The 13,797-nt window shown below is 45.4% G+C and overlaps 1 protein-coding gene and 1 pseudogene across 1 annotated transcript; both read left to right on the top strand.

Moving 5' to 3' along the window:
- The first annotated feature begins 154 nt into the window (after positions 1-154).
- TMSB10 (thymosin beta 10) lies at positions 155-871 on the top strand. The gene is made up of 2 exons (XM_055327471.1): positions 155-358; positions 582-871. Exons 1-2 carry the CDS (start codon positions 259-261, stop codon positions 614-616), a joined length of 135 nt encoding a protein of 44 aa, XP_055183446.1. The 5' UTR covers positions 155-258; the 3' UTR covers positions 617-871.
- LOC129510880 (40S ribosomal protein S12-like) lies at positions 695-12,753 on the top strand (annotated as a pseudogene).
- Positions 12,754-13,797: the final 1,044 nt, after the last annotated feature.

Genomic DNA, 13,797 nt, shown 5'->3' with positions numbered 1-13,797 from the left:
CGGGGGCCACGGGGGGTGCGGGGTGCACCTGGGCGCGCGGCGGCGCAGCGGGCGCGCTTCCCCGACGGGACGCCCGGCCGGTGGGCCACGCCCTGGGCGAGCACGGGGGGTGCGGGACGCGCCCAGGGCTCCGGCCGCGGCCGCCGGCAACGCCCCGGCCCAGTGCCACGTCGAGAGGCGGCGGCGAGGCGGAGGGGACGCTGGCGCCCGGCCGCGGGCCAACCGCCTCGCTTTGCCCACTAGGATCGCTTTAAGAAAATGGCAGACAAGCCAGACATGGGGGAAATCGCCAGCTTCGATAAGGCCAAGCTGAAGAAAACGGAGACGCAGGAGAAGAACACCCTGCCGACCAAAGAGAGTAAGCGCGCCCCCGCCCCCGCCCCCGCCCGCGCCCGCGGGCCCCCAGGCCCCCGGCCCCACCCCCACCCCCACGCCCCGGCCCCCTTTCTGTTCCCCGAAGCGCGTGTCTCCCCAGCCCCAAGCCTCTTTCTCGATCCCCAGCCCCCGGGGGTGCCTCGGGGTGGGGGTGGGGGTGCCAGCGGTGCTCATCCCCCCCGTGCCTGCTTTCCTGCTCTCCACAGCCATTGAGCAGGAGAAGCGGAGTGAGATTTCCTAAGAACCTGCAGGATTCCCCACCCCCGTCATCTTCGAGACACCCCAGTCGTGATGTGGAGGAGGAAGAGCCACCTGCAAGATGGACACGAGCGACAGGCTGCACTGTGAACCCGGGCACTCCGAGCCGACGCCACCGGCCTTGCGGGTCTCCGAGGGGACCCCCCAATCGGACTGCCAAATTCTCCGGTTTGCCCTGGGATATTATAGCAAATTATTTGTATGATTAATGAAAATAAAACACACCTCGTGGCATGGCTGCCGTGGTCTGAGTCTTGGTTGGGATCGCGTGGGCAGTGTCGCTGCAGCAGAGCCCGACGCGCTGGAGTCGAGTCGCTGCCGCAGAGCGGGAGGGGGGTCTCAGAACAAACGGCCGGTGTGCAGGGACCATTTTTAATTTTGGCCTTCCCTGCTTCTCCATGAGATTTTGTGGGTTATTATTAGCTGCTCAGCTCTTCTTCTAATCACACCGTGTAAAATTTAACCTCACTGTCGTTCCTGGAAGCTCTTTGGGAAAATGCATTTTCAGGGGAGCAGGATTTGGGTTTTTGTTTTTGTTTTTTTAAGGATTTGCTTTTGATAAGCTTTTACCTTCCCACTGTTTCTCTGGCTTCATAGTTCTGATTCACACCCGGAAAGAGAACAGTGATTTAAAGTCTGAGAAGAAAGGGGTAAGCTGCTATATCTGGAATGTTGGAAATTGGGTGAGGTCACAAAAGTCTCCTGGAGGCTTTCTTGGAACTTAAAGAAGGCGGTGGAATTTAGAAAACAAAGGCGGGATCCGGGAGGGAAAACCACAGCAGGAACATCAGAGCTGGAGGAGCTGGAGGGGACAGCCTAGCTTTTTGTCTTTCAACCCTAGTGCAGAACCTTCCACAAAAGCTAACCGTTAGAGGGAGTGCTAGGCTGAGCTGCCTCCTGTGCTGGGAGCAGCCGGAAGGGTGGGTGTGTGGACCTAGCAGCAGAGCCCTGCAGGGTTACACCCTGGAGAAGAGGGGGACCAACCCAGAAGGGAGGAGTGGATGGGAGGTGGGGAGCCTGCAGGGCGTTCTGGAACGGAAGAGACTGGCTTACGGTCCGGGGGTGAAATTTTCTCCTAAAAAGGGAGGTGAGGACACCTTCCTTAGTGATTTGTCCCACATTTTTGTTTCCCCATAATAGGCTGGATGCTGGGTGAGGAGTAATTTGAATGAGGTGTGATCCCTGTCCACAAACCTAAAACCCTGGTGGATATGACAGGCAGTCACAGTAGACCAGAGCAGGGACAGCTAGGCTGAGGGAGCCACTGCCCATTTTGCACAAAGGAGTGATTCCGCAGTGAGACCTGTGCTGTGGAGGGTGAGGGTGAGTGCACCCGAGGGGGTGGAGATGTGGTAAGGAAGGAAGAGAGAAATACCTGGGGGGGGGGGGGCACGTGAACTTTCACTGAGGGTCTGCTTTGAGCCAGGGATTGTGTTAGGATTTTTAGTTCTCAGAAACTCTATTAAGACACTATGATAACTATCCCATTTTGTAGATGGGGAAACTAAGGTCAAAGAGGCTAGGGAATTTGCTGAAGTCACACAGCCAGTGAGTAGAGAGCCAGAATTTAGGACCAAGGATGTGCTTTGGGGGATTCCATAAGCCAAGGTTTGGAACATCTGTTGTGTCAAACGTTTCATGAGATTTCACGAGCGTTTACTACTTGAGCATAATCGACCCTGGTAGGGTCTATTGTTAGGAGGTTAATGAAAAGGGAACAGAAGAAATCACTACTCCCTTCAGACAGTAACAGTAGTCTGCTGGTGAGAAGGGCCCTGAAGGTAAAGCAGGCTGGGTGTGGGGAGACAAGTGTACTGGGCTGGAGAGGGAGTGGAAGTGACCAATTTTCAATAGGTCAGTCAAGGGAGGCCTCTGGATAAGACAAGAGGTTCCAGGAGGGGGAACACAAATGCAGGGGCCTTGAGAGAAGAGTGTGTTGGATGACCCGGGGAAGAAGCAGCTGGAGTGGAGTGAGCAAGCGGCAGGGAGGTGATGAGGTGTGAGAAGGCAGGAGACAGAGGAGGCAGGTTTTGAAGTACTTGGCAACTGTTACAAGGTTGGTTGCTGATACGTGCCTCCTGACCCCTCACCCCAAGCACCCTCCACCTCTGAGCTCCATAGGTGCTCCTCATGGGCACTTCAAATCCTGTCTGGGCAGTCAACCTAAGGCCTCTTCAGCCCCAGCCTCCTCCCCAGGGCCCTGTCTGGGACACCGATCGCATGCTCTCTCTCTTTGGATTCCACAGACTCCCTGACCCCAGTGGGTCCACCCTGGAGAGCAGAGCCCCATTTCCCAGGGCCCCCTGACTTAGAAGATTCCTGTGACTTTCTCATACCCTCAATTCAGTCTGACACTATCTACCTGGAGTTAATGCAAACCCCATAGATCAAGGGCTCAGTTCCACAAGACAGCCCCCTCCTCCCAGTTCAGACCCCAATCCCAATCTACAAAAGATGAACATAAGCAACCCAATGACCCAGCAACACCCTTCCTACTTACATATCCCAGAGAAATGAGTGTATGATCCACCAAAGGATATGTTCCTGGCAGCCTTATTCATATTAACCAAAGAGCAAAAACACCCCTATGTCTCTCAACAGAATGGATAGACAAATTTGATATATTTGCACAATTTCTCAGTCATTAGGTTACTCAACAATAAAAAAGAACCAAGTACTAATATCTAATTGTATGATTTTATTTCGATGAAATTCTAGAAAAGGCAAAAATGATTTCTAATAATAAAAGTCAGCAGAACCTCCCAGGGTAATTAAAATGTTGTATACCTCAATCAGAGTGGTAGTTACAAGGGTGTGTATGTACATGTGTAAAAAACCATCAAGAAGAGCAGCCCGGGTGGCTCAGCAGTTTAGTGCCACCTTCAGCCCAGGGCCTGATTCTGGAGACCCAGGATCGAGTCCTGTGTCAGGCTCCCTGCATGGAGCCTGCTTCTCCCTCTGCCTGTGTGTCTGCCTCTCTCTCTCATTAATAAATAAATAAAATCTTAAAAAAAAAAAAAACCATCAAGATAAATACTTACAATGAGCAGTCACATGCAGTTTGCTGTTTGTGTGTTTTACTTGAATGAAAAGATTTTTTTGGACACCTGGGTGGCTCAGTGGTTGAGCATCTGCCTTCAGCTCAGGTCGTGATCCTGGCCCGGGGATCAAGTCTTGCATCGGGCTCCCTGAGGGGAACCTGCTTCTCCCTCTGCCTGTGTCTCTGCCTCTCTCTCTGTATCTCTCATGAATAAATAAATAAAATATTTTTTAAAAAGATTTTTTAATCCTATGAAGAGCTAAAGATTCCCAGATTCTAAGGCAATATACAATTAATTCAGAGGAAAGAGCTGAAAATTGTGTAAACAAGCCCTCTTGAATATTTTCCCCACTTTGAGTGACCCTCTTTTTTCTTTTTTTAAAGATTTTATTTATTTATTCATGAGAGAGACAGAGAGAGGCAGAGACACAGGGAGAGGGAGAAGCAGGTTCCTTGTGGGGAGCCCGATGCGATGCAGGACTCTACCCCAGGATCCCAGGATCACGCCCTGAGTTGAAGGCGGACCCTCAACCACTGAGCCACCAAGGTGCCCCTCCTCTGTCTCTTTTCTAATTAGTCAAATATTAACCAACCTACCAGACCCTACCAATCACCACTTTCTCTGATTAGCCCTCTTAGATTTCCCAGCAAAGACATGCTCTTTCTCCTCTCGGCTCCTATCTTTACCTCTCTGCTGGTACCTAGACACATGCATCACCTTCCTGTCTGGACTGAATAGAGAAGGATTCTTATTAACTGAAGCCAGCACATAATACACAGTAGTCAGCACATAATGCATACTTCAATAAATACTTATTGAATTACAGCTGAAATATCACCTGGCCTCATCTTGGCTATGCTAAAGCCATGCTGCTACCAGGCCCAACCACTGTCTGAATGTTGGTTCTATTATGCATTGACAGAGCCCAAGCATGGTGGGTATGTGAAAGTTACCATGGTGCAAGAAAGCCAAACATCTTCATTTCCCTCCTAGAGCCCAGTTCAGGACACAATGCGATTACAAGGAGGAGAAATTCGGTTAATTCACAATTGAGGCTATTGACGGAAAGCTGTATATTACCCAGAGAGCAAATGTGAGTCTCAATCAGTTAAAAGATTTTAGATATTGGACTGCTGATTTCCCTGAAATACAGAGGCTGTGTTCTCGTTCATTTTAATACAGCATGCCTTTTTTGAGCATCCAATGAGTGTCTATCACTGCACTAGGCCTGTAGAAGCTGCAAGATGTGAGTCAACCAACTATACAAAAGGCAAAGTGAAATAAATGCTGAAGAGAAGGTGTACAAAGGAGTGGTGTCTGCACGGGAGGCTGCCTCATGTGAAAAGCAGCATTTGAAGACCTTGAGGAGTGAGAAGGGAAGCAAGGCTTTCTGAACAGGTGAAGCAACACACAGAAATCCCACATTCCTGAAGGGAGAGGGAGTGGTTCAGTGGAAACAGAAGCCTCACAATAGGCCTAGAAAGATACTTTTTTTTACTCTGTAGACAGTTGAGAGCCACTGCAGATTTTGGAGGCTGAGACAAACTGATCTGAGATGTATTTGATAGCATGTGAAGGATGTTGTGACTGACATGGAAGGTTATCTATTCAACGTCCATCACCAACACACCAGGACACACTCCTCATCCCCTCCTATCCTGCCTTCTTTGTGGTACATGCAAGTGCAATTTTATTTAGACATGAAGCAGATGATGAGCTTCAAGGGGCCAGCCCCAGGAGCAAAGTTTGATTAGTATAAACATATGGCACCCAGGGGTTCAGCATTATAGAAATTTCTGAGGGCGTTTTGTTTCAGTTTGGCTGTCATAATGATTAGGGAATACTGTTGATCATAAACTGGGATCAGGAATACTAGACATCCAGCATGGCATATGACAACTCCATACATCAAAGATTTGTGCTGTGCCTTACATGACTTTCCTTAAAGATTCTTTATTGTAGTATAACATGCATATAGAAAAATGCATGGATCATAAGTATACACTAAAAAATTTTAAATTAAATTAAAAAACGAGTGTACAGCTTGATGAATCTTCCCAAACTGAACACAACCTAGTGCCTAGGAGAGTCATATACCTATTTTAATTTCGAATAGGATGTATACATTTTGCCTACTTTTGAACTTTAGCTAAAAGGACTTATAGGGATCCCTGGTTGGCACAGCGGTTTGGCGCCTGCCTTTGGCCCAGGGTGCGATCCTGGAGACCCGGGGTCGAATCCCACATCGGGCTTCCGGTGCATGGAGCCTGCTTCTCCCTCTGCCTATGTCTGTGCCTCTCTCTCTCTCTCTGTGACTATCATAAATAAATTTAAAAAAAAATTAAATGGACTTATAAATGAATCACTACACATTTGTATAGATGAAATATCTCTATAATTATGTGACTCTAGCAAAAACAAATTCCGCACAAATTTTGTATACACTGCATTTTCCAAGAATGCAACTAGCACATAAATGTAAATTGAGGGCACCTGGGAGGCTCAGTGGTTGAGCGTCTGCCTTTGGCTCAGGGCATGATCCTGGGGTCCTGGGATCAGGTCCCCACAGGGAGCCTGCTTCTTCCTCTGCCTGTATCTCTGCCTCTCTCTGCATGTGTTTCACATGAGTAAACAAATAAAATCTATAAAAATAAAAATAAAAAATAAAATAAAACAATAAATCTAAATTGGGAGATGCCTTTTTTGTTTTTTACCTCAGAGCTTTCGTGTCACTGATAATGATATTTTTCTTGGCTTTGGAATTGCTGATGCAACACAATTGTATCAGTGTTCATTTGAAGTCGCTGGATTAATGGTAATGCTGTGTATAGGTGCAAACATACCTAAAGTACAGATTGCTTCTTTAGCTGCAGAACATTGCTATGCTGTATTAGTCAGATTTTGGTAGGTCGTACTGCAGTAACAAACTCCAAAACTTTCAATAGCTTACAACAACAAATTGTATTTTTATTCACATACACATCAGTTGAAACTCTGCGCCAGTTGCATGTGCCTTTATTCTGAGAACCAAGCCAAAGGCACAGCCCCCATCTGGAACATGCTCTTGTTATGGGAGAAGGAAAGAAGAATGGCAGAGCCATACAATGGCTTTTCAAACTCTTCTCAGCTGTGGCACTTCCATTCACATTCCATTGACCAAAGCAAACCAGAAAGCAAGCCTGACATCGATGAGACACTTTAGGGTTGGTGTATATAATTCTGCTACAGGGAAGGCCAGGAATAATTGGGAATCATGATAATATAATTAATCATATATGCTGAAATGCAGACATATAATTTTATAAATTCTATTTCTTTACTTCACCTTTATATTCCCTTTTTTTTTTTTTTAAGATTTTATTTATTTAGGGCAGCCCAGGTGGCTCAGCGGTTTAGCGCTGCCTTCGGCCCAAGGCATGACCCTGGAGACCCAGGATCGAGTCCCACGTCGGGCTCCCTGCATGGAGCCTGCTTCTCCCTCTGCCTGTGTCTCTGCTTCTCTCTCTCTCTCTGTGTCTCTCATGAATGAATAAATAAAATCTTTAAAAAAAAAGATTTTATTTATTTATTTATTCATGAGAGACACAGGAAAGAGAGGCAGAGGCATAGTCAGAGGAAGAAGCAGGCTCCCTGCAAGAAGCCCGATATAGGACTCTGTCCCGGATCCCGGGATCACACCCTGAGCCAAAGGCAGATGCTCAACCGCTGAACCACCCAGGCATCTCTCACATTTATATTCCTATGAGGGCTGGTATCGATTTGTTTTTAAAGTATGTGTGAAAAAAATAAAAATAAAAAATAAAGTATGTGTGAGAGTAGATTAATTATCTTTGATTTCCATTTCGAGAAAGAGAAGTGTTATAAGATATTTGATGCTAAAGGAGATGTTGGTTCTAAACAGTTGGAAATTAACAGTCTGAACCAACCATGGCAATTTTATTATTACCTTTGCAGTGATTGGCTTAGCAATAGATATGGATTGATTAAAAAAAAAAAAAAAAAGAATAGATATGGGTTGCTATTCTGGTCAAGAAGACCCAAGAGGAAGCCTGCTGTGGGACTTCTGGAAAGACTGAATTGCTCCTTAAGGAGGACTTAAGAGGGGCACCTGGGTGCCTCAGTCAGTTAAGCATCTGCCTTCACCTCAGGTCATGATCCTAGGGTCCTGGATGAAGCCTCATGTCAGGCTCCCTGCTCAGTGGGAAGCCTGCTTCTCCCTCTTCTCTCTCTGCCTGCCACTCTGCCTACTTGTGCTCTGTCAAATAAATAAATAAAATCTTAAAAAAAATAGGACACAAGTAAAAGCATTACAGGCCATTGCAGGAGGATGTTCTTCTTGAACCATGACAGTTATTTTGAAGCCATGAAGGGAAATGCAACACACTGAGAGTGGCAAAGTGGAAAAATTACAATAATCTGTGTACTTGATGAGCTCTTGAGATGCTGAGGTTTCTCAAAAGTGCCTTATCTTTTAATATTTTGTTATGTGAAACAATACATTTTTCTTATACTTAACGAATCTGTAGTTGGGTTTTCTTACTTGCAGTCAAAAGTATTCTACAATGATCATCTGGAATGGGAAGTCTGGGTGCAAGAGATGCTGGTTTTTGGGATATGGAACCATCCAGGCAAGAAGTAAAGAGGGCTGAAGTTAAGGAAAGGCCAGTTTATCCACGGTGCAATGTTGGTCAGTTAAACAACCAGCTCTCACAGTCAGGGTGCAGGTAGGTAAGAGCTGATCTGTAGCATTTGCTGATTTCTATGATGTAAATATTGCCAATCTTAAACTGTCAAGAGTTTAACAATCAGTTTGTTCCCTTCTGAAAATTTAACAATTGAATCTTTGTGAGTTGTGGCAGTCAGCTCCAGCACACCAAGGGCTGTGGGGATAGAAAATCAGTACAGTTACAAAAGACTTTCCAGAGGGAGAAATATTAAGACTTTAGATGATGTGGGCAATTCCAGAAGTTGTAATCTGACAAGCAGAAACTTTTATATGTCTCTGTGACTTCATTTCTGTGTCTCAAGTTCCAGGGGGGTCGACCAAAGCATCCAATAACCAGGGCACTTCCCAGAAAGTACATTGGGAGACATGGTACTGCTTTGGAGATTATATAGTCCCCAAGTAAGTATCATAAATTAACTTTATGGCCAACATCTTGTACAGAGACAATAAAATGAGCCATGTCATTGGCCATGATAAAGTGCGTGTCTCTGGCACTGAGCCCAGGGAAGGGCAGGGTGAACTTGGAAGACATCACAGTGTCAGAGAACTGGCACCAGGCTAAACCCTGGAAGCTGCCACTGGTGAGAGCCTGGGTGGAAGCCCGTGGTGGGAAAAAGCAGCAGGGTTGGCCAGAATCAACATGCTAATTAGGGCCAAAGTGGAGAAGCTATCAATATTCATTGACCCATTGCTTTCTCCATTTACTCAATCACAATTTATTAAGCATCTGCTAAGTATTGGGTCCCAACATAGGTAGTTGCTCAGGATAAACAAAATGGATTATCCTGGACATTCTATCACAGGTAAGATAAACAGGTAACCTGGATTAATGACAAAATATAGGATCACGGGATACTGTATTCTGGTTTAAAACTAAATGGGCACCAAGCTTAATTTTTATCTCTCCAGTGAAATTCAGAAGACTGAGCTCATAAGATGGGGTTGACTTGGCCCTGGTGTTATTCCAGCATTTACTCTGAATTTCTGTGGCATTCATGTCTATCACTGTAATGCTAAATCGATGTACTTCATAGAAGTCAACAAGATCAGAAAGACTTGGCTATTAATTAGAAGATTAAAAAAAAACAACTATCAGCCCCATGAATGCTATCTAAAGGTGTCAAGCACTCACACTACTGCTAAGAATTGTTCTACATTGTAGAAAAATCCTATTCTCTAGGAAGGCAATTCTGCTCCAAAAAGCTGACGCTCTTACAACAGTAACAGCACAACAGTGCAGCCCAAAGACCTTCATCTGAGGCATCTGTGGCTGAAAAGAACCTGTTTTTGAATCACTGTTTTTGTCCAAATGTTATCTCATGTCAAGCTGTCCCTTATTTTGTTTCCTGCTACTCAGATGCCAGGTTATTTGATCTGGCTTGTTCTTAGAAAAAAAAAAATCAGTAGAGTGCATAATCATATCATGTGGATTCTTTGTTTTTTTGGTTAAAAAAAAAAAAAAAAAACTTGGGGCAGCCTGGATGGCTCAGTGGTTTAGCGCCATCTTTGGCCCAGGGGATAATCCTGGTGACCCAGGATCGAGTCCCACATCGGGCTCCCTGCATGGAGCCTGCTTCTCTCTCTGCCTGTTTCTGCCCCCCACCACCCTCATGACTCTCATGAATAAATAAAATCTTTAAAAAAAAAAAAACCTTATCCAACCAGTCGTAAGCAAAAAAGGATTTATTTATTCATGTAAACAAGAGATCCAGGAAGTAGGTAGGTTTTGCTTCAGATGTGGCTGATGGAGATAGCCAAATGATGTCACAGGGACCCGGTCTCTCTCTCTCTCTCTCTCTCTCTCTCTCTCTCTCTCTCCATCTTTCAATTCTGTACCTTCCTTCTCAGGCTGGCCTCTTCACTCATGGTAACAATACAGCTGTGCAGCTCAAAGACTACATTCCCCCAAAGTGTGAGAACAGCAAAAATGAGAGAATGTCTCTCCATCCAGTTCAAACAAAAAGCCTGGACCTAACCTTCACCTGCCAGAATTAGGTCAGGTGTACCTCCCTGACCCGATCACATTGGCCAGGTCAGCCTCTCTAGAATCACAGGAACATTGAGTAGAGATGGGGTAGATTTTTTTTAATTGAAGTATAATTGACATATGACATATTAGTTTCAAGTGCACAACATAATGATTTGATATTTGCATACACTGTGAAATGATCACCACAATCAGCCTAGTTACCATCTGTCACCATACAAAGTTACAAAATCCAAGGAGTAGATTTGTAAATGAAAACTAAGTACTATTATTAAGAGCAGGGTAAATGGATATTAAGCACCCAAACTCATCATTGTTCACCACAGTCACATACTAAACTGGTGTGTAAAGACTCCATATTGGGCTCCTGGGTGGCTCAGTTGGATAAGCGACTGCCTTTGGCTCAGGTCATAATCTCAGTGTCCTGGGACCGAGCCTCACATCAGGCTCCCTGCTCAGCAGGGAGTCTGCTTCTCCCTCTAGCTCCCCCACACACACTCCCTCTTCCTCCCCTTTGTGCTCACCCTCAAGCTCTCTCTCTGAAATAAAATATTTAAAATAAATAAAGGCTCTATATTAACCTCTTAGCCCCTGGGGACTACATGAGTCTTAACTTGGTGTAGATAGACTTGAACAGGTGGAGAATATCTAACTTCTGTCATCATGGCCCTTATTCCCAACGTTCTTACCAAAAAACTAGGGCTGGAGCAAGGGCTCTGAGATTAAAGACAGATGCGCGCGCATGCGCTCTTGCGCTCGCGCACACACACACGCACCACCTACATATACGTGTATACGTGTGTGCACATACAGAGAGAGAAAAAGAGATTTTCAAGGAATTGGCTCCCACAATTGTGGGAGCTAGCAAGACCAAAATCTATACAGCAGGTTAGCAGGCTGGAAACAAGCAATTCATGCACGTTACAATCTTAAGACAGAATTCCTTCCCACACAGGAAACCTAGATTTTTGCTCTGAAGACCTTCAACTGATTGGATGAGGCCCATCCATATTATGGAGGGTAATCCCTTTTACTTCAGGTCAGCTGATGGTAATTTTTTTTTAAGATTTATTGATTTATTTACTCATGACAGAGAGAAAGAGGCAGAGACACAGGCAGAGGGAGAAGCAGGCTCCATGCAGGGAGCCCTATGTGGGACTCGATCCAGGCACCACGGGATCACACACTGAGACAAAGGCAGACATTCAACGGCTGAGCTACACAGGCGTCCCCTGATTGTAAATGTTAATCACATACCAAACACTTCCACAACCAAAGACTGTGTTTGACCAAATAACTGGGCACCACAGTTGAGCCAAGGTGATACATAAAATTAACCAGTGCAGTGCTTGAGGTTGACTTGTCCTTTCATCCTGGCAGGCACCAGATTCCAGCAGGCATTGTCTCCAGCAAGGAACACAGAATGCAGAAGTCCGGTTCCCACCCTGACCTAGGGCCAGAAAATGACCCTAAAGAAACTATATGGCGGGACACGCCCGGGTGGCTCAGCAGTTGAGCATCTACCTTCAGCCCAGGGCATGATCCTGGAGTCCAGGGATCGAGTCCTACATGGGGCTCCCTGCATGGAGCCTGCTTCTCCCTCTGCCTGTGTCTCTGCCTCTCTCTATGCCTGTCATGAATAAATAAATGAAATTTTAAAAAGAAACTATACGAGAGATAGTGGAACAGAAAGCTGGGAGGAGCCTCAGCTCTGAGCATCAACCTCAGAGCCGCTGTATCAGGCTTGGGTGGCCTACGTGGTGAGGTTGACTATGAGGGAGAGGAAGAAACTTCTATGATATTCAAGTCACTGAATTTTTGGGAGTTTCTGTTACCTACAACGGAGCTCGATTCTGTACAACACAGCTCTTTCTCTGCCGCCGCCGAGTCGCGCGGAGGCGGGAGCTCCTGTGCAGTCAAGCTCCGGCTACACTCGTAACCCACCGCCTCGGCCTGGCCGCCGAAGGCTTTGCTGCCGGAGGTGTAATGCACGTTACCACTGCTTCACAAGAGGTGCTGAAGACCATCCTCATCCACGATGGCCTCGCCTAGCACGTGGAATTCGCGAAGCTGCCAAAGCCTTAGACAAGCGCCAAGCCCATCTTTGTGTGCTTGCATCCAACTGTGATGAGCCTCTATGTATGTCAAGTTGGTGGAGGCCCTTTGTGCTGAACCCCGAATCAACCTAATTAAGGTTGATGACAATAAGAAACTAGGGGAATGGGTAGGCTTCTGTAAAGTTGACAGAGAGGAAAAACCCCATAAAGTGGTTGGTTGCAGTTGTGTGGTGGTTAAGGACTACGGCAAAGAATCTCAGGCGAAGGATGTTATCGAGGAATACTTCAAATGCAAGAAATGAACAAATAAAAAACTTGGTTTTTGGTCTTCAAAGAAAAAATTCTATATAATACAAAAAAAAAATAAAGAAAATAACTCATTTAAGAAATCGAAAGACTAAAGAAATCATTATTTTAAAAGAGCATAATTCAAGATGACAGAAGTAAGATTAGAGAATTGTGGGGCTTTTTAGTATAAATATAAATGTTTTAAAAATCCTTGTGAAGGAGGCACCTGGGTGGCTCAGTTGGTTAAGTGCCAAACTCTTGGTTTCAGCTCAGGTTATGATCTCAGGATCATGAGATGGAGCCCTGCCCTGCATGGACTCCGCTTGAGATTCCCCCCTCTTCTTTCCCTCCTCCTCTGCTCCTCCCCCTGCTCACATTCTCTTGTTCTCTCTCTCAAATAACATCTTTTTTATTTTTTAAATATTTTATTTATTTATTCATGAGAGACACAGAGACACAGAGACACAGGCAGAGGGAGAAGCAGGCTCTAAGCAGGGAGCCTGACGTGGGACTCGATCCCGGATCTCCAGGATCAGGCCCTGGACCAAAGGCGGCGCTAAACTGCTGAGCCACCCAGGCTGCCCCAATAACATCTTTAAAAAAAAAAAAAATCCTTGTGAAGGACTCTCAGTGTCAAAACCATTTTCCATCACATTTTTTCAAGAAAGGTATATCAGTTTTCAGAAAGATAAACTTAGGGTGTTAATATAAAACAAAGTAAAATTCATGTCATAAAACAGTAAACAGAGAGTGTTGTTTAATATTGGCAATCACTATTTTAAAAACATCCACAAGCTTTTATCCACCGAATAACATCATGCATGAGCTGCGCGCACACACACGCACACACACTTCGCACATCATAACTTAGTGGAGTGCCAGGCCCAGATGGTTTCGCAGATGATTTCTTTCAAAGCTGCAAGAAAGCAATAACTTCAACACCTCAAAATTTGTTTCAGTAGCTAGAAAAGGACATATGTCTACCAATACATTTTACAAAGCCAAAAAGATCCTGAAAACAAAATCTACTACGAATATTGTTGCAAAATTCTAAATAAAACACGT

The sequence above is a fragment of the Nyctereutes procyonoides genome, unplaced genomic scaffold (assembly GCF_905146905.1).
Source record: "Nyctereutes procyonoides isolate TBG_1078 unplaced genomic scaffold, NYPRO_anot_genome, whole genome shotgun sequence".
Taxonomy (NCBI): Eukaryota; Metazoa; Chordata; class Mammalia; order Carnivora; family Canidae; genus Nyctereutes; species Nyctereutes procyonoides.
The sequence above is the reverse complement of the archived record's forward strand: the minus strand, read 5'-3'. Positions and strand labels throughout refer to the sequence as shown.

Bases quoted from the DNA above. Each gene is read 5' to 3' on its own strand.
- TMSB10 (XM_055327471.1), top strand. From the start codon at position 259: ATGGCAGACAAGCCAGACATGGGGGAAATCGCCAGCTTCGATAAGGCC. The intron at 359-581 runs GTAAGCGCGCCC...TGCTCTCCACAG, and splicing joins CACCCTGCCGACCAAAGAGA to CCATTGAGCAGGAGAAGCGG.